Source organism: Balaenoptera physalus (genome assembly GCF_965194825.1).
Source record: "Balaenoptera physalus genome assembly, chromosome: 18".
Classification (NCBI taxonomy): domain Eukaryota; kingdom Metazoa; phylum Chordata; class Mammalia; order Artiodactyla; family Balaenopteridae; genus Balaenoptera; species Balaenoptera physalus.
The window spans coordinates 15,524,070-15,545,515 of NC_138899.1; the positions used below are offsets into that span (position 1 = coordinate 15,524,070).

The following is a 21,446-nucleotide window of genomic DNA, read 5'->3' on the forward strand; positions in this document are numbered from 1 at the left end:
CCAAGTCAGTCATTAAATTATAGAGGTACACATAAAAAAATCCATATTGAATACCCATTACCAGGATGAAGGATAAAAGCCAAAATGATAAAATAAAGATGAGAAGGCACAAGTGTGCATAACAAGGAACTGAGATGGATATAAAGATGAGTGATGCAAAATCTGAAATTAAAAAACCTGTTTGGTGTATAAACACAGCCTTAAGAATAGACTATCAAAAAATACATGCAAGAGGGAAAAAAATGCATCCAACCGAAATAACAGAAACCACACAGCCCGTTTCTAACCCTTGATTCCTCTGAAGAACAATTCACACCACGAAGAAAAGAAAAGCTTTTAGATGTAGAAAGCAAAACCCTTATCAGGACAGATGCCCAGCATTTAGGAAACAATTTGGACACAGGGGAAAAAAGTAATCTCTTTTCCCCATGATATGTCTGCAGAAAATACATCAAAAAGCATCAGACAGAGGAGTCCAGCAGGGCTAAAAACAAGGAGGGTTTTCACATTCAGGGGCTTGGAGAAGGAGCAGGCAACTCGCTGACAAGCAGAATAAAGATGCAGATGATTGATTTCTCTGTATTAATCTTAGCTATGGCTCTAAAATGTTTACCACCCCATTTGATTGCTTACCAGGCTCTGAGCCATCTCTTCCTCCTTTGAACATAGCGAAGGCATGGTTTGCATCCTACCTCCAAAGTTTTTCATGTCCACCCTGCATTGTCCACAAATTCTCTAAAGAATCGCGCATTGAGTCCTTTTTACGTGCAAGATCGTACTAGATGCTGAGATGCAAAATCAAAGTATGCAGAACATCAATTTTCATTCAGATTCTTGCCTCAACTGTAAAAGAAAAGGGTAAAAATATATTGCTTTCTGATAAGGCACTTTTCTACTCAGATTATTTCCCTCTGTGATATACAGCTGCCTCTCTTTACTGGCTTTCAGAACATTCCATAGAATAGTCCTTGATTTTATGGCTTCTGGTGACAACAAATGGTCTCAATGCGCCCATGAGGTATTTCCTCCTGGGTTCTGCTCTTCGGTTTCTAGCAAAGACTTTCCTTTTTGTAAATAAGGCAATGTTTAATTACAGCCATACTCATGATCTGAGATCGTCTAGGCTTATGTCCTTAGATGTCTGATTACTTACACCAGCGTCTCAGGAATTCTTTTTGAATTCTTCTCTAAGCCTCGGCTTGCTTACAAACAACTTGGCTGGGAGTTTATTACTGTTGGACTTACACAGAAATGTATGTGTGCATCTATACATCTCTCCGCCTCCTTTTTCAAGGAACTTGAGATAGACTGGAGAAATACATAAATTTGCAAAAGGATGAAATAAGAATTTCCATATCTAGGAACATATGGGAAGGCAAATATCAAACAAAACACTGTGTGAATCAGTTGCTAGACATGGGGCTATGAATTTGGTTCTAAGCGTCATAAGTGGTCAAGGCAAAGAAAGAGACACTGTCTTAAGATTCATAGGATCTAAAAGTTCAGGACAAGCTAGTTGCTATGGGGAAGCACCGTTTTTCTGGAAATTGAACGCTGAGAGAAATCCCTTCCATGGATGCTCATAAAAATGACATTGTGATGTATATGAGATGATACAAAAACTCCTTACAAGTTTCACATGATATTTTGCGATGACATGCCTTCATGTAGGCTTATGGCTTGATACTAAAAGATAATTCAGTTAATGTAATGGGAGGAGGGACCCCAAATTATTACTTTAGCTAGGCTCCTGTATCAAGGTGAGGATTTCTTAACTCTATTCTGACCTGCTTAGGTCTTCCATCTAGGGTAGCAATATTAAAGCACAGAGAGGAGGAGGCCACGTCCTATGGCAGAGATTAGAATGATGTGGCCTCAAACCAAGGCAGCTGAGGAATGGCAGCAGCCGCTGGAAACTGGAAGAGGCAAAAAGGATGCTCCCCTAGACCCTTCAGAGCGCGCGCAGCCCTACCGACACGGTGCGTTTGGACTTCTGGTCTTCAAAACTGTGAGAGAATACGTTTCTGCTACTTCAAGCCACTCAGTTAGTAGAAATTTATTAAGGCAGCCCAAGGAAATGAACACACATGGAATATTTCAGTTGACTTGATTCCAGCATTTCCTTTGGAGCCTTGCTTTATTCTGACCCAGTGATTCTCACCTCAGACTGCACATTAGAATGGCTTAGAGAACTTAGAAAAAATGCTGACGTCTGGGCCACACCCTCAGAGGGTCCACTTCAATGGGCTTTGGCTACAAACTGGCAACGGTGTACAGTCAGAGTTGAGAACATACATTTCTGTGTTAAGTCCAACATTTAAGTAGTCGCAGCAACTTAATGTCATAGGGGTGACACAGAAGTACATGGGGTGGGAACAGCTGTATAAAAATGTTTTTCAGTTAGGAATTTGCTTTGGGACATGACATTCTGTATCTTCATGCCCAAATAGAAAGCATTCTTAGCCACTGTCTGAAGCAGTTTTGCATCAGCTATCTGCACAGACCCTTATGGCACTAAGAGAGTCCTGTTTCCACCACGAGGAGGGAGTGTGTATGCTCTCACAGGTGGCCACCGCTGCCCATCTGGACGCTCCCCTCGCTGCCTCTGGAAGCACTGGGGAGGCATTGCCTTCTAGACTGAAGCTGGACAATGCTTAACTTTAACATAAATCAAAAGACGTCACTTGTAAGTCCTTGCTCCAAATTGTCCCAATGCCTCTTGACAATTAGACAATGACAATTTTGAATTTCTGGTGGCATGGTACTTTGTATAATTAAAAAAAAAAATCTGTTGCAGAGACGTGCTGAATAGGAGAATAGTACCTTATTATTTGGAGGGAAGAGGGTCCTTCATTGTGAATTGTGGAACAAAGCAATTCCTTGTTCGTCAGCCCTCAATAAATGTTTCTTTATTTGTGAAGTTGTGTGATGGCCTGTAGTGGTCTTTCGCACACGTCAGGGCGCAGTCAGGAGTGAGCTGCAGTTAGCAGTGGGGCTGGTCTGTGAAGGGCCTTTGACGACGAGCTCACTGCATCTATTGACTCCCCAGGAAGTCTGAGGTCACAAGCTTGGCTGGAGCACATGAGCCCAGATAATGAAGATGGTTTGGCCTTCTTGAAACAAAGCCAGAAACTTTATCTACTTCATTGTGCACTTTGGGTCATGTGCTAACGATGAGGATTTGTCTAATACTAAGCCCCCTAATGAAGGCTTCTCCCAGCCCTTACACAAACCCCACAAGGCCCCGTGATTTGGCAAGCCAGGCAGAATAAAGGCGAAACGGCGTTTGGCTTTTGAACTGAGTTCAAGGCAATTAAAGCCATGGACTAAGGAGGAAAGGAGGGGGTTTAGAAATACCAGTATAATAAGTAGTATGACTGAAGCGCTCCGTCAATTAACTCAATTAGACAAAGCCTGATTTCACGGGGGAAGGCGGTGAGAAGCGCTGCCCTCATTAAATCTGGCCATTAGAGGTGCTTCTAATGGAATTAACTTTTAGTGGTCTGAGTCACAAAGTAGTCTGTGCATGTGCACGTACACACGTGCACACAGGCAGATTCTGTAATTTTTGTGGGTCTTTTTTTCAAGAGGAGAGGAATAGAACGCTAAACAAAAATATACCCCCCGAACCGCAAATCCCGAAAGAAAAAAATCAAAAACCGGGTGAATGCTCAAGAGCTCAAGAGTGGAAGACGAGGAAGCAGGAGAGAGGCGAGGAGTGGAAGGTGAGAGACAGTCCTCCCGATTATAAAGCCATGAGCCCCCTTCGATGGGGGCTTCTGCTCGGCTGCCTGGGCTGCGCGCTCCCGCCGCGGGTGCGGGCGCAGTTCCCCCGCGTCTGCATGACGGTGGGCAGCCTGCAGGCCAAGGAGTGCTGCCCGCCGCTGGGCGCCGACACGGCCGACGTCTGCGGCTCTCTGGAGGGCCGCGGCCAGTGCGCGGAGGTGCAGGCCGACACCAGGCCCTGGAGCGGTCCTTACGTCCTGCGCAACCAGGACGACCGAGAGCGGTGGCCACGGAAGTTCTTCGACCGGACCTGCAGGTGCACAGGTGAGGCGGGCGGGCGGACGTGCGCATGCGCCCAGCTGGGTGGGGGCAGGCCCGCTGGGAAAGGAGCCCCTTCCAAGGAAGAGATGGGACTCTTGAGATGCTTAGACTAGGCTTTGAAAAGCAAACCAAGTTGGTCCATCGTAGGCAGGGAATTGAGTAAGGCTGATGTCTTGGTATACTCTTCACACCCTTTGTATGTCTAGGTATGAACCCTAAATAAATATTCCGTGGGCCAAGCTTGGTTATAGGAACGTATGCCGACACACCATGGGCTTGTCTGTTGGAGGGGGAAGCTAAAGAGCCCAAGAGTCAGCTTTGAAACTCAGAGCAAGTCCTCTCAAGATGAATTCAGTGCCCTCTCCTTCTGAAATGGGTTTGCACTTGTTGAAGAGGGTGGTGGGTGAGGCGTGGCGTCTGGAAGACAGACGTTGAGGGTAGGTGTTCTGTAGTCCGAGTCTCAGCGTTCCTAATGATTTGAACAGGTCTCAAGCAGGATACGTCTTGCTCGTGAAGGTTATGACTGGGTTGTAATTTTGCCAGCATCGGAGAGATGTGGTATGACAGAGCTTTCTCCGCGAGCTGAAGAAGAGAGGCTGGTTATTAGATAAAAATGGCTTTTCTCACTCTTACCTGGGTTTGATGTGAGCGTTTCAAAATTTGCTCAGTGTCTCTCTTTTAGACCTTGGTCTCTCTTATTACCTGGTTCTTTGAAATCTCTGTGCACTTCTTAATCCTCCGGCACTTCTGAGCCATCTCAAATCCTCTTTAGCGGGCCTCCCCTCCAGTGTTCAGCAAACATGCACAGCAGTGATAACACTCAAAGCCTGGCAGGGCATGTGGAACACAAAAAACATAAGCCGTAACTTTAGCAAAGCCCTTGGAAACTGTTCTACAGTGTCTAGCTGCACAAGAGATTTTTCCTTTTGAAATTATGTTTTTATTGATGTTCTTATATGATGCTGGAACATAGAAAAATACAGATAATTGAGCTATGTAAGGACATAAAAAGGTAAACTAAGGGAATGTACAAAGGGCTGTGATGTTGATGTAGGAATGATATCAGATTTTTTTAACTTAAATTCTGAAACTATTTTTTATACAGTGGATAAACAAGATGCTATTGTATAGCACAGGGAAATATATTCAATATTCTGTAATAAACCATAATGGAAAAGAAAAAAAATTCTGGCTTTATAATCATTTTGTAGTCATATTGTTAATTCTGTGATTCAAAGGAACTGTTTTGTCTTGGGGTATTATTGTGACAAAAAGTTTTTAATAGCATGTTGAATATATACTGTTCATTTTTTTCTAAGCTAGTTGAGCATTTGCTTCTGTAGACATTATCTTGTAGATTCTCATGGTTTTTCAGTCTAATGAGATGCAGCAGGTTTCATATTACTTGTGGGATTGGAAACCACACTACACAGTGACTTCTTTGTCCATGACTCAAAAATTCTTCTAGAAAACTTATTTCCAGGTCAATTAATGATAGAGTACCACAAGTTACAAAGGTTGGGAATCTCCATTTTATAGAATCCTGGGGGCAGAAGACATTAGGAACTCAGATATAACTGTTAACTCTCCTTATCACCATCTACTCTATATTTCTGACCTGACTAGCAAGTTTTTTAAAAAGTGGAGATGGAAGGAATCAAGGATGGCAGAATAGAAGAGATAATTGCAGTCTCCCTGTCCTGAGGGAATGGTTATAAATATTCCTCTAGAAGTGGCAGTAAATTAGGGTCACCATGACCTAAGTTGTCTCCCTCCTCCAGGATTTGATCTGTCTAGACTCATTCAGGACCATAGCTCTTTCCATCCCAACTTTGGATGGCTCCACTCATGTTGGCTAGATGGTCTTTTTCTTTGAGCCTCAGGGTACCAGGCTAGGTCCTTAGTGACTGAGCTGGACAGCTATTTAGTATATATAATAATCATCGTGATGTGTCATATGCCTCAAAGCAAGACACATGTCTTTCAGTTTATTCTCCCTAAAGAGTGAGTTGCTTGCTTTCTTAGAGTAATTTCTTCATGATTTAGAAGGCAGTCTTCAGAAGTTAAACCTGATCTCTGGTAGCCTCAAAATTCTTTTGCAAATAGAATCACTGGGATTCTTCTGGTGTCACCCAAAATTTATTAATGAAGAAATGTATATTAGCAACCAGACTGTTGATGACCTTGAGCTTTGTTAATACAGTGGAAAGATAAACACACCATTCATCTCTTGATGGACATTTAGGTTGTTTCCACATCTTGGCCGTTCGGAATAATGCTGCAGTGAACATGCAGATGCCAATATCTTTTTGAGATCCTGATTGAAATTCTTTTGGTTAAATACTCAGATATGGGATTGCTGGATTATATGATAGTTTTGTTTTTAATTTTTTGAAGAACCTCCATACTGTCTTCTACAGCAGCCTCACCATTTTGCATTTCCACTATTTCCACTAATAGTGTGCGAGGGTTCCAGTTTCTCTGCATCCTCGCCAAGTAGTATGTATTTGCAACTTAATACCATTAAGTCCTACAAAAGAAGGAAACCTTGCAGTATGCAACAACATGAATGAACCCGGAGGACATTATAGTCAGGAAATAAGTCGGTCACAGAAAGACAAATACTGAATAATCCCACTTATATGGGGCATCTAAAATAGTCAAATTCATAGAATCAAAGAATGGATTGGTGGTTACCAGGAGCTGGGAGGAAGAAGAAGTAGAGGGTTACTAATCAATAGGCATAAAGTTTCAGTTAAGCAACATGAATAAGTCCTAGAGTTCTGTACAACATTCTACCTAGAGTCAACAATAATGTGTATTGTACACTTAAATATGTGTTAAGAGGATAGATCTCGTGTTAGCTATTCTTATCACAATTAAAAAACACACACACAAAAACCCATAGTCTCCACGATCTTGAAGTTGGTAAAAGATTTTAGCTCAATAAAAAGAAATAAATGCAAACTCTGAGGGGGAAAAAAAACCCTAAATTATGTGCTCAAATTCTCCAGAGAGAACTTCTTTATTCTCTGTGGGGATAAATTGAACCCCCAAAATTACTGAACTTAATTGTCAAAAAGTGGTAAATTTCAGGAGACTTTGGCATTAACCGTTCACCTTCCAAGTCTCACCTGCCAGTTGGCATTCCTGAGCATAGGCCAGTTGGCATTCCTGAGCATAGACCAGCTGCAGCTGGGTCTTTGGATTTTTGAAAAATATGTGCACCAAATGGTTTATGAACAATTAGCAGAGAACTTCTTGTTTGTACAAGTGACTAAGTGCCTCCATTTTCCAATCTCTGAAATGGGGATAATGATGAAACCACATTTGTAAAATCCTTTTGAACACTGTAGATGAAAGGCCTCATGTGAGTATAAAGTATTGTTATTAATATAATAGATCTCTAATTAAAAGGAATAGGCTATTTAGAGCTCCTTGTAAATTCACTAATCGGTGGTCTTTAAGCTTAATTAATCTTATAGCCTTTGGAGGTTGAGCTGATGCAGTTCATGTAGGAACGTGCATTGTTTGGTTGTTCTCATTCTCTTTCCATTTTTTCCCCAGTCCTAAGTAGGTATAAGACTTTGTCTTTTTAAATTTAATTTTTACTCAAGGACATACTCAGTGATAGACTGGTATCTAGGGATCCTTTCTTTTTTCTCTCTCCATTTCCCAGTGAGATAACGCAATCCTTTCTAAAAGGGCCCTTCATTTATATATCTATATATCTATATCTATATCTATATCTTGGCTGCTGCTATTGGTGGACTAATGGAAAAATTAACTCATTAAGTTGATGTTAGGAAATACTAGGAAATCTAAATTAAAGAAATAAACATTTTGTGTGCTAGGTTTTTATGTTATTGCACTTTTCAGTTGTCTTCAGCATTTTAACAAATTCCTTAAATCAGGTTTAGAAGCTCAAATATGAAAGGGATCTGACTGCAGAGCTGTGGGATATATTTTCTCTGAGACATGCTGGAAAAGGGATTTTTTATCAAATACATTTATGGGTCATAGGTGAGCTCAAATTCACACAAATGCTTTCTTATTAGCGTTTCTACATTGCTTTTCAGGGGCAACTCTGGCTTCATGAGATGTCTTTGTTCAACATAATTGTGAAGCATCTCTGGTCTTCTGAGTCAGAATTAATCATTTTGTCTTTTGTCATTCATGGTGTTTGGTTAATTCTTGTTTTCACTTTTCCCACAGTTAGACTTGTGTTGATATTTCGTTCTACCCATGTTCCTCGTCCCACTAGATGAAGGCACTGCGCCTTATATTTGTATTCTCTAGGGCTTAATGTCTTTTATTTAATTATTCATGACTCCTTCATCAGCCACCCAACCAATGTTTATTTAGCACCAATTATGTTAAGCCCTTCAGGTACAAAGGGGAAGAAACCCCAACATAATTTTTGATGTGTCCACAGTGTAGTGGATGAGTAAGACAGGTATGAAAACAAATACTTAGACCATACGACTTGATAAGTGGTATCTGGTAAAACTAGTAATGGTAACACTTCATATAGAACTTACTATGTACCAATACTGCTCTATATTAACATGATTGCTTTCCATAAGAACCCGATGAAGTAGAACTCTTATTCCAATAGGACAGGCTTTGAGAGGTCAAGTCCAAAGTTACCACGTGTGGCAATTGCATGAATGTACATAAAGCTGTGGGTGCACAGAGCAGGGCATGATTAGTTTTGACCTCCTTTTAGGTGTTAGGTGTTAATAAATTATTTGTTGAATAAATGAATGAGGGAGATAATTAGTTATTGGTAATTTTGTTTCTAGCAACCACAAAGAATCATGGTAGAGAAAATGCAAAGATCTTAAAACTCATGGCCTAAGTTATGAATTACTCAATTTTAATAATGAGACCCCAAAATTCAAAGACAAGTTTTATGCCTTTAAATCTAGAAATGTATCGAATTTACCATTTTGAAATTTGTGTGTGCTATTTCTTAGCATTTTGGAGGAAGGAATTGCTCTCCTATTGTAGGGCTATAACTACACATTCACCTCCAATCACCTGGCTGTAGGTAAACAGCTGGAAGTTTAGGTATTTCGTATTCTTCACATGCATTTTGTTCAATCGCTTCTCAAAAAATACTCTATTCCTATAGAAGCTGCCAAAGTAGGGGATACATTTTAATCAAAGATGTTTTAAAAATAGATATTATACAATTTTAGTAGGTACCCCAAGGGAAAATAAATAGATGCCAAGCTCCGTGAAGCCTGAAGTACCTTGCGTAGCATTTGATACTGTAGTAGCTGTTGAATAAATATTTGTTAAATAATTTATATTTAATAGCTTCACCCCAGTGATCAACATAAATTTTAATGTTTAATGCACACTATTCAAGAACTTGATTTTCAGTCTTGGGACTAGTAGAATTTTCCCTTTTAAGTATTTTTTTTAAACTTATGTTCTCATTTGGTGTTGAAATAGGAAAATACAAATAAGCTGTGTAAGATTAGGTAGAATATTTTGTATGTTACAAAGAGCATAGAACACAAATTTAAAAATAATTCTTCCTACTTATGATATTTTTAAGGACATTTTCTTTAACCATCAAAAAATCCATTGGGTTAATAGAGAAGGAGGCCTGTGCATTTTCTTTACGTAGGACACATGCTAATCATTTTGTTTTCATGTTATTGGAAAATTTTCTTTTCCTTTAGAGATCCAAATAACCCTCTCTTTACCATGGTCATAGTATGTTTTACTTGCATCTATTTTGGTAATTATAGTTTATCAAAATTATTTGCAGGGCCTGCTTTTCCTTCTAATTCACAAGGGAGAGAAAGGAAGAAGAAAACTGAGGCTTATTGAATCATCTACTACATGCTTTATACTCCTTGTTTTTTAATTAAAAAACTTAAATTTCAGCTTTATTGACATATAATTGACAAATAAAATAGTAAGATATTTAAAGTGTCCATCGTGGTGATTTGGCTTTATGCTTCTTTCATTCATTAAAGAAATATTCATTTGTACAAGGCCAAGCGTAGGCCTAGGCAGCAGGATAACTGCCTTCCAGTTGCCTGTAGCTGAGACCAGTAGATGTCTACAGTCGGCATGATTAATTCAATGAAAAAGGACATATGAGGTGTCATAGGAACACAGCATGGGATCATCACCTTGGTGTGTGGGATCGGGAATGACCTTGTAGAGAGCCCATCGTGAAGCTTAAAGGTGGAATAGGTAACCCATGCAAAGAGGAATGTAGGGAGACTGTGAGGGAAAAGTTCTAGACAGAAGGAAGAGCAAGTAAAAAGATCTGGGAGGAGGGGGAGGAAGAGAAGGAAGGGAGATTGTCACTCACGTTAAGTGCTTTACGTAACCCCTCTCATCCCCTAGGAGATAAAGAGTTATTATCCCTTTTTGTTTCAACATTTCACGCCAATAATATTTAAATGTTTATTCTAACTTATTACCACCTAAGGAATGAGGTGCTGGTCATACCAAAAGCAATAATCAAGGCTAAAAAGGGAAAAGTCAAGCTAAGATAATTTAAACTTTAGATGCTAATCAGAAAGATGCCTAGAGCTTGGTATGACTAGTACTCAGTCCCTGGGGTGATAACAAGCAAAGCAGAGCCGTTTTGTTTGCGCTTCCTGACACCATGGCAGCTAATTCACCTGCCAGCCTCCATTGATTTTGTCTTAACTCTGTCTCCTTTGTGAAATAAACCAGCTTTTTAAATGTTGGATTTCACCTAAATTCCTGGAAATCAGCTTATTTATTTTGGTTCCACCTTTAGCTTGGTGTATATTCTCTTCCTTCTCTAAATCAATGACCTATTTTGCATCAGCCCTTCTGTATGTGCTGCAGGGGAGGGGGGCCCAGCAGTGATGGCATCCAAGGCTGCAGCTCAACCCCAGGAAGGGACACCCAGCATGACCTGTGAGAGGCAGGGAACGTGGAAGGCAGCAGGGTCTTAGTTTGCTAGGGCTTCCAGAACAAAGGACCACGGACTGGGTGACCCACGGAAACTTATTTCCTCACAGTTCTGGAGGCCTGAAGTCCCAGAACAAGGTGTCGGCAGCTGGGATTCTTCTGAGGCCTCTCTTGCTGGCTTGTTGATGGTGTCTTTTCCCTGTCTTCACATCATCTTCCCTCGGTAACTGTGTCCAAATTTCCTTTTCTTATGAGGACACCAGTCATGTTGGATTAGCCAATGATCATTCCCCCCAATGACTTCATTTTAACTTACTTTTTCAAAGACACTCTCTCCAAAGATAGTCATATACTGAGGTACTGGGGGTTAGGACTTCAGCATATGAATTTTGTGGGGACTCAGTTCAGCTCATAACAGCATGGAATTCATTTCCTGTCCTATTTCTTTGCTGGGAATATTTCTAGGAACTCTCCAGTGTTCAGTCTACTTGGAGAGACAAACATTTCAAGAGGAGAGTAAGGAAAGGCAATTGATCTTCTCTTCTGTTCTACCCCAGAAATGTCTTCCAAACTACATAAACTTCTTCTTCCATCTTTCCCTTAATTGTTATTATTTATTTATTTATTTTACGTATGATACATGTATTTATTGTACCTACTAGGTGTGTTCTCTTTGGGAAGTACAAAGCTCTGTGAGACATAGGTTGTTCATTTTTTTGTTTTCCCGCAAATACTGTGACCTTTTGAGCAGGAAGGTCTATATTTTACTAACATCTAGAACCAGCAGCTAACACGGTGTCTAAGATGTAGTCAATCAATATGAAATAGATAAATGAACACATTTTTAAGGAAGGGCCAGGACATGAACGAATAGAAATTTTTCATTTTCAGTCACAAAGCCACAACAGACATAAAAATGATACAGACAACAAGTGCTGTGGTCATTCAAAGAAGGCATAGAATAGATACAACGAGGATCTCCTCTGTGGCACAGGGAACTATACTCAATATTTCATAATAACTTGTATCCCTTATTTTTTAAAATGTACTAGGAAACTTCGCCGGCTATAACTGTGGAGACTGCAAGTTTGGCTGGACTGGCCCCAACTGCGATCAGAAGAAACCCCTGGTTGTCCGGCAGAATATCCACTCCTTGACCCCTCAGGAGCGGGAGCAGTTCTTGGGCTCCTTAGACCTCGCAAAGAACACGCCGCATCCCGACTACGTGATCACCACACAACACTGGCTAGGCCTGCTCGGGACCAACGGGACCCAGCCACAGATCGCCAACTGCAGCATTTATGATTTCTTTGTGTGGCTCCATTATTATTCCGTTAGAGATACATTATTAGGTGAGGCATTTTTTCCCCTGAGTTTAAGGTATTTTATTATAGGTTTGGGATTGGGGATGGGTGGGTGGGTGGCAAGTACTTTCAGGCAAGTTAATTGACAAGAGAAAAACCTCTCAAGGAATCAAGGAAGAATTAGGTTTATGAAAGTCATTGAATTATCAGATGCTGCCCGATGTTAGAATGCAGTGGTTTCTCCCTGGACGTTGGCTGCGGACATTTGAAAATGTTCTCTCCTATAGTTTGTGTTTTTGGTTCAGGGTCTAAACTCTTCTCTCCGAAGCTATTCATCCTCAAAGGCAAGAGTTGGTGAAGTGGAGGCAAATTCCTTTTGATTCCAGAAGAAAACATTTCTAAATCTGACCATGGAAGCCTTCTCCGACCTGTTCTTCAAAGTAGAGGAATTAACTGAACATGTGCTAAAAGCACGTGAAGCTTCTTTGTGCAGAATTAGAGTATTGGTATTGGAAGTGTGTATCGCACTAAACTCACATGTATTAGTTGTGAGACTTTCAGGTCATCACTCGTGGTGCCCATGCACTGCTGTAACTCCCAGGGTTTTTGGACTTGAATTGTCAAGGAAAAGCATGAGCTGAGCCACAGCAATGAAGCTTGGCTTAGCCCTTTGAACCACAGTTAGGTTGGATGCTTGAGAAAATGGCACCCTGCTCTTCCAGATCCTAAAAACTGGGGCCTGGGATGGGAACTGTCTGTTAGGAACGTCATGAATCTGGTACATCAAACTTTATCCTCTGTTATCTTCAGTCAGGGGAAAGCCATAGCCACCAGTTAGCTCCAGGAGGGCTGGAGCCCCGTCCAGATTCTGCTCAGTGCTCTCCTGAACTCTTGCTCTATTTGCAATTATCCCCACTCCTGGGGCTTCTCTTTGGGGTCAGGGTGAATGAAGATACAGAGCTCACTTTGAATAGTAAGATTCTCATTTGAAATCATCTGTCCTTGTGTTTATCACTCGCTCCCCCTCACTTGATTCCCCCTCGTCATTTTGTTTTGAGAACTTTAAACTCTGTTTTGCATTAAAACATTTACAAAGGGCTGCGTAGCCAACATCAGTGACAGCAGTTTTTTCCCCTCGGTGTCTTTTTAAAACCTGCCTCATAGGTAAGCATCTGCCTTTCTTTATCGGTAGATACGGACGCTCTTCTGGCTATAAACCTTTGTAGTTTTCCTGTCATCACTCTGAGGAATTTTTGCTTTATGAGAGGGTAGTCTCTCAAGAGGAAAAGAAAACTATAGTTTCTGGTTGCATCTAGGAATTAAATTTATATTCATTTCTGTTCATCTCTCTGAAGTTATCATGGGTACTTTGAAAAACAACTGAAGTTAGCTAAAGTTTCTACATAACCATCAAAAGCTGTTATGAGAGGGAGAAGAAGGACGGAACAGGCAGTAAGGAGGTCATTAAATCTCCCAAAGCTTTTCACTAAAATTGGCAGTTCCAGAGGCCAGCCAAATTGGTTGGAATGTATTTTTCTCTCTTCTGGCCTCGGCGACCATGCTTGTCCGCTAATAGTTGTAACTGATTGATGGCTGAGGCAGAATCCGTGGAAGTGCCTTTTGGTTACGTAAATGCTGAATTTGGACTAAGTGCAGTTGAAGTTGCTTTATTATTCATTAATCCCTCCCTATAAATACACGCTTTTGTGAGGAATAGGTTAGAAAATGTCTTTTAGAAATATATTTCATTTAGGTCTTGATCTATTTTTGGAGATACTCATTCTATCTTCATGAAACATTGCTAAAAAATTAAATTTATAGCAGGAGCTCTTAAGATGACCTGAATTTCTCTGGATCTCTGCTGCCAATCAAACTTTTGAGAGATGAAGGAGAACTTATCCTAAAACTGCTAGTTGCTGCTGAGGTTGTTTTGTTGTTGTTGCTTTCAGAGAGATAAATGACAAAAACAGTTGTTTTCCCTTATGGTTACCAAAGGGGAAAGGCGGGGATAAATTAGGAATTTGGGATTAACAGATACACACTACTATATATAAAATAGGTAAAGGGTTTCCCTGGTGGTGCAGTGGTTAAGAATCCTCCTGCCCATGCAGAGAACACAGGTTTGAGCCCTGGTCCGGGAAGATCCCACATGCCACGGAGCCACTAAGCCCGTGCACCACAACTACTGAGGCCCACGTGCCTAGAGCCTGTGCCCTGCAACAAGAGAAGCCACTGCAATGAAGCCACTGCAAAGCTCACGTACTGCAACGAAGAGTAGCCCCTGCTCGCTGCAACTAGAGAAAGCCCGCGCGCAGCAACGAAGACCCAACGCAGCCAAAAATAAATAAATAAATAAATAAATTTATTTTAAAGAATAGATAAAGAACAAGGGCCTACTGTATAACACAGGCAACTTTATTCAATATCCTGGAATAAACCATAATGGAAAAGAATCTGAAAAAGAATATATATATGTCTATATATTTATATATATAGACATATATATATATAAACTGAATCACTTTGCTGTACACCTGAAACATTATAAATCAACTATACTTCAATAAAAAAAATAATTAATTTTAAAAAGTTGTTTTCCGACTAAAACATCACAGACTTATTGGCTCTGCAGCACCTCCCAGGTAACATTTAACATTTAAAAAAAATCTATTCTGTGACCCCTAATATGTTTCCCAATTGTTTTAGGACCAGGGCGCCCATACAAGGCCATAGATTTCTCACACCAAGGCCCCGCCTTCGTTACCTGGCACCGCTACCATTTGTTGTGGCTGGAAAGAGATCTCCAGGTTGGTCCAAACATTCGTTTCTATTAATTTTGTGATGTATTTGGTCAAGACCCGTATCAGTCTTTGCTTTATACATTTTCTTGTTGTTATCTGATGACATGAATTAAATGACTGGTCATGCCCTTTTTTTTAGCGCCTCACTGGCAATGAGTCCTTTGCTTTGCCCTACTGGAACTTTGCCACCGGGAGGAACGAGTGTGACGTGTGTACAGACCAGCTGCTTGGGGCTGCAAGACAAGATGATCCGACTCTGATTAGTCAGAACTCCAGATTCTCCAGCTGGGAAATTGTCTGTGATAGGTAATCGCATGTGTACCTGCAGCGGAAATCCAGAGATTGTGTTTTCTTATGTCTGAGAGATGGAGAATAACTTTACAATTCTGTTCCGAATGCATGTTGGATTCTGTTTACATGTTTCTGAACATTATTTTCCTGAGGGAGGTGGGATTTTAAAAACCCCTGAGCCCTTTAATAAAAAAAAAATTAGAGGTGTGGAAATCACACTTGTGAATTGAGTATGCTTGGTTATCACTTTGAGATCAACTGTCTTAAAATGAGAAGTAGTTCCTGTATTCAGGCAACATGTCTTAAGCACCGATCATATTCTAAGCAGTTTAATAGTGCTGGGAATACAAGGATGAATAAAATATAGCTTCCCTTTGGAATATCATTTTATACTTACAAAGGTAGAAGGCTGGTAAACAAATTACAATATAACATGAGAAGTATTTTAATAGGTGTATGTCCAAAGCCAAGAAGAGAGTCAGTGACAGTCTTTAAGAGGTAGAGACACGAGTATCCTGAGACTTCAAGGAGGCACAGACCTCTCAACCAGAGGCAGGGGAGGGTAGTGTGTCCTAGATGGAGGGAACATCATGTATGAAGTTAGAAAAGTCCCTAGAGGCAGTCTGATATGGCTGGACCATGGGGTGCTGGGGAGTTGAGGGCAACAGGAAATGGGGTGGTGAGACGAATCTCTAAAGTGCTAAAATTGGGTCATGTGCATCTGGTGTAGAAACTTTTTTCTACCGTAAGTGACACCAACAAATGTTTGTTATTTGAAAAAAATGAAAGTACTAAAGAACACACAAGCAGCCCATACCCCACAGAGAATTCTGTCCTCAGTGATTCCTTGAATTTGTTTCTCTTTCCTGGCACACATCTCAGGAAAAGATTCCCCAAGAAGCTCTTCTGTCTTCCTATATTCATTTGTTTCCTCCACGATCCTTCTGTTTTGAGCTCCACTATACTAGCACCCTTGCCCTTTGTCTTTCGACCGCTCCATGGCACAGGGCTTCGTCGTCCGCACCCCAGGCTGGGCATGCGCATGTTTTCGGGAGTCTAGGTCTAGCTCACCGTGATCCCATCTTCTACATCCTAAGCTTTTCCTACAGCCCTCCAGGCAGTGCTCATAAGGATGTAGTAAGTGCTTTGTACATGACTTAACGTCATTCCATAAAGGCACCATTTCTCATAGTGCCTTGGGCTATTAATAGGTGGTATGTGAAAAGAGATTCCTCTGATCAAATAAATATAGGGAATGCTGAGTTAAAAGGGTTTTTTAAATCTTAGAATGTCTCAGAGCCTTTCATAAGTAACTGTGTTCTTATTTTTCAAGAGGGGCTTAAACTTATCTGACCCTGACACCCTTATTTCACAGACCATCTCACTGGAACACACTTGGGAAAGGCTGCTTTGGAGGCTGTTTTTTGCCTAGTTTTTAGGTACTGGCGTCTTTCATCCTCACGTGTGTGCTGATTCTGTTCTCACACACCCAGTATGGCCCCCTCACCCATTAAAATGCACACAGAAACATCTTTAAAATTTTATCTCTACCAAATGAAATACTGTTCTGATGGTGGAATTCCAGGCCCCAACAGGCATGTAGGATATAATCTTATGGGCACGGGACCTTCTCAGCATCCACGTTTACCAATTAACCACCCCTACTGCCTTAGAACCATCCCTACAGCATTTCTCCTAATACCTCTCCTCCACATAGTTTCATGTGTTTTCACTCTGACCACCTTCATTTGCCTTCAGTTTGCCTGAAATGCTTTCCTGGCTTTACTTCTGCCAAAACTGGCTTAGCTCAATATTAATACAGTCTACCCTGGTCTCTCCTCAGTTACTCAAGATTCAGATGCACATAATAGGAGTCACCGTCTTGCCTAGTAAACCCTCTTACTGTCTTTCCAATGGAATGGTAATTTTTCTTCATTATTTATGTGTTGATTCATATTTCCTGCATCTATGTTTTTGAAAATCCTGAATCCATAATTGCTTTTGGAAGCAGTACTTTTACCACATATTTTTGACCCTTGTAAGGTAACTGTAGTAACATTTTACCACGACTATAACCTTGATTGGTTTGCTGGGCTCAAAGTTATGATACTATCCGTATTATTTCTAATCTCCTTACACATCTTAGCTTGGACGACTACAACCGCCGGGTCACCTTGTGTAATGGAACCTATGAAGGCTTGTTGAGAAGAAATCAAGTGGGAAGAAGCAGTGAGAAATTGCCAACTTTAAAAGACATACAAGATTGCCTGTCTCTCAAGAAGTTTGACAATCCTCCTTTCTTCCAGAACTCTACCTTTAGCTTCAGGTTGGTGCTCTGAGCTCTGCGACCCTGGCATTTTACAATACTTTTAGATTTTCGCACCTGTGGTTGTAATGAACTGGAAGGACATCCAGGTGTTGGGAGACATCGAAGCTCAGTAATAGGGAAGCACTTGGTAAAAGAGGGTAACAAGGCATCAGTGTCAAGAAAGTCATCATCTGCCTACTATCATTAATAGCGTAGTTTGAATATCTTCTAACTCAGCCATTCAAAACCACCTTTTGTATTTCTAATTTCTGTACACATATAAGTACAGTCTTCAGAACCAAGGCACCTCACTGAATAGAGTATTTTTGAAATATTTGCTCATGTTTTTTCTTTTTCTTTTCTCCCTTAAAAAAATGTCAACCATAGACCTTAATATTGGGGTCTGAGATCTCAGAGGAGTATTACAGGTTAAATGCAACTCAGATTACAGCACAGCAATGACATTACAATACTTGAAATTTAAAGGCCAACTAATAATTTTCTCCCTCTAAAAAGATAGTAAGCATTATGAGAAATATGTATGGCTATAAATAAGATTTTAAACAAACATCTTTGAAGATCCAAAAAAGAATGGCAGATAGACTCATGGCCTTCTCCCAAACTGAATTCTCTCTCTCAACCATGTGTAAATTATACAACTGGTGTGTTATTTGGGGCCAGGGGCAGGGTAGGCTGAACTTACTGCAGAGGTTGTGCCAAGTGTAGCAGAGCCCAGAGTCTGTGCTGGTGTTGGACACATCCCTCAGAATAGTGTCAAAGGTGAGGTGAAGGGTGACCTTTACCTTGAAAAGGAGCATGCATTAGTTTTTCATTGTGATACAAGTGCAGTCGACACAGATTGCATTCCATACAGATTTTAGTTAAGCGAGTGGTTTTCAAAGTGTGGTGCCCAGACCATCATAATTGGCATCACCTGGGAGTCAGGTAGAAAGAACCACAGATTGTTAGGACCCAGCCTGTACCTACTGAATCAGAAACTCTGAAAGTGGGGCATGAAATATGTATTTTTATTTTCCAGTGATTCTGAGGTATGCTTAAATTTGAGGATCACTGAGTTAGGGTATGGACAATTAAAATTTCCTGAAAATCAGGAGGGGAAAAAAGAGAAAGATAAGGGGAATTTGGGGATATGTTTAGAATGCTGAATGTGTTACAGTCAAACAGCAGATCTATTTAGTGGAGAAATAGGAATATAAGATTATATGTTAATTCAAAAAAATATTTATTGATCTCAGACCATGTGCTGGGCATGGTACTGAGACCTGGAAATACACATTTGAAGAACCCACAGTCTCTGTCCTCTAGGAGTTCATATGTGGCATGGGAGACAGATATGACGGTAGATAATTGTCATGCAGTACACAAAAGATATAGACTCCAACCGAGCAGGAGTGGAAGTAGCACAGATTAGGAGGTCCCTTCTCTTTAGAAGATCTCATTAAAGGTTGTCGCTAATTCTTAGCTATTTAGCTACAACAGAGCTTCCCATTTCCCGACACAATCTCAAAATAGAAGACTATTATCTAGGCTGGAAACAATACAAAGAGACCTTTATCAATTGATGACTCTTGTTGCTGACATACCGATTTCTCTCAGGAATGCCCTGGAGGGATTTGATAAAGCAGACGGGACCCTGGACTCTCAAGTGATGAACCTTCATAATTTGGTTCATTCCTTCCTGAACGGGACAAATGCTTTGCCACATTCTGCTGCCAATGATCCTGTTTTTGTGGTATGTTCAGAGACTCAGAAGAGATGAAACATCTTCTAGATAATGTGTTGGATTTATGTGCTTTACAACAAGATTAAGGTTTGGCGTGTGTTTTATTCTCTGTGTGAATGGGATGTATGCATATGGAAGTTAATTTAAATCTACAGCATAGGGGTGGTTAGATAGCATTTGAAGTTCCCTCATCAGAAACCTGTACTTTAGAGATGGTTAGCTTTGGAATGACCCTAGATGGGAGTTTACAGTCCAGAGGTGGATTCATAAATTAGCATAATAATATTATAAATTATACCATAATTTAGCATAACGTATTGTACATTAGCATAATGATGAGTGATTTTTCATTGGTGGGATGAGTGGTGTTGAAGGTAAGTGATGGGCTGGAAGTACTGTGCAGGTACTGTGACCCTTGCATGATGCCCAGGTACCTGAGGTCCAAAGCTCTGTTTGGTGTTTGGTCCTGGCTTCCCTCACTTCACAAAGGATTCTGGCTAAAAATGAGCTGCTTTTGCCGTCAGAATATCAGAAATGTGGACTATTGGTCCCAACTTCTAACAAGGTGCAGGCTTGTCCGTGAGTTCTCCATTGCCATCTTTGTTCTTCTGTAGGATGATCCTTGTTCCCTGGCTCTAACTTGTTATCTCACAGCACTTTTCAGGCTATCATTTCAGCCATCAGATTATGCCAAGCATTTTGATGTCTACCTCCTCTGCTATCTATCGACACATCTATTGACACCATATGTCTCTAAATAAGTTTTTATTAAAACACACATTTTAAACTATATAATCTGTACATACAACTCATATTCATAAGAAAAAATGTCACTCCTACCCAGTACTCCAAAATATTATGAGTAGAACAGCAGAATCCTCTGACGAATTGAGGATTAAACCCAGACCTTTCACTCCTACCAAAGGTAATAATGGTGATGGTAGTAATTTTTTTTTTTTTTTAAACATCTTTATTGGGGTATAATTGCTTTACAATGGTGTGTTAGTTTCTGCCTTATAACAAAGTGAATCAGCTGTACATATACATATATCCCTATATCTCCTCCCTCTTGCGTCTCCCTCCCTCCCACCCTATCCCACCCCTCTAGGTGGTCACAAAGCACTGAGCTGATCTCCCTGTGCTATGCGGCTGCTTCCCACTAGCTATCTAATTTACATTTGGTAGTGTATATATGTCCATGCCACTCTTTCACTTCGTCCCAGCTTACCCTTCCCCCTCCCCGTGTCCTCAAGTCCATTCTCTACGTCTGAGTCTTTATTCCTGTACTGCCCCTAGGTTCTTCAGAACCACTTTATTTTTTTAAGATTCCATATATATGTGTTAGCATACAGTATTTGTTTTTCTCTTTCTGACTTACTTCACTCTGTATGACAGACTCTAGGTGCATCCACCTCACTACAAATAACTCAATTTCGTTTCTTTTTATGGCTGAGTAATATTCCATTGTATATATGTGCCACATCTTCTTTATCCATTCATCGGTCAATGGACACTTAGGTTGCTTCCATGTCCTGGCTATTGTAAATAGAGCTGCAATGAACATTGTGGTACATGACTCTTTTTGAATTACGGTTTTCTCAGGGTATATGCCCAGTAGTGGGATTGCAGGGTCATATGGTAGTTCTATTTTTAGTTTTTTAAGGAACCTCCATACTGTTCTCCATAGTGGCTGTATCAATTGACATTCCCACCAACAGTGCAAGAGGGTTCCCTTTTCTCCACACCCTCTCCAGCATTTATTGTTTGTAGATTTTTTGATGATGGCCATTCTGACTGGTGCGAGGTGATACCTCATTGTAGTTTTGATTTGCATTTCTGTAGTTGCTAGTAATTTGATTTTCAATCCTAAATCTCAAGGATTGCCAAATCTTATGTCCTTATTTTGAGGAAACCCACTAAGTGTGCAGGGCTTGACAACATTTTTCTGTCAATGGCCAGATAGCACGTGTTTTAGGCTTTGCAGGCCAGATGATCTCTGTAGCAGCTATGCAACCCTGCCACTGTAACATGAAAGC

At 40.6% G+C, this 21,446-nt stretch overlaps 1 protein-coding gene across 2 annotated transcripts in view; it reads left to right on the plus strand.

Annotated features, from left to right (window-relative positions):
- The first annotated feature begins 1,590 nt into the window (after nt 1-1,590).
- DCT (dopachrome tautomerase) overlaps nt 1,591-21,446 on the plus strand; it is a 35,475-nt gene continuing 15,619 nt past the window's right edge. The window contains exons 1-6 of one of the 2 annotated variants that reach the window (XM_082434662.1): nt 3,678-4,050; nt 12,015-12,314; nt 14,973-15,073; nt 15,207-15,373; nt 17,505-17,684; nt 19,284-19,419. In XM_082434662.1, the coding sequence (XP_082290788.1) occupies nt 3,756-4,050; nt 12,015-12,314; nt 14,973-15,073; nt 15,207-15,373; nt 17,505-17,684; nt 19,284-19,419 (1,179 nt within the window). In that variant the 5' untranslated portion in view covers nt 3,678-3,755. Of the gene's footprint in view, nt 4,051-12,014; nt 12,315-14,972; nt 15,074-15,206; nt 15,374-17,504; nt 17,685-19,283; nt 19,420-21,446 lie in introns of both variants that reach the window. The other variant, XM_082434661.1, reaches the window with a different exon arrangement.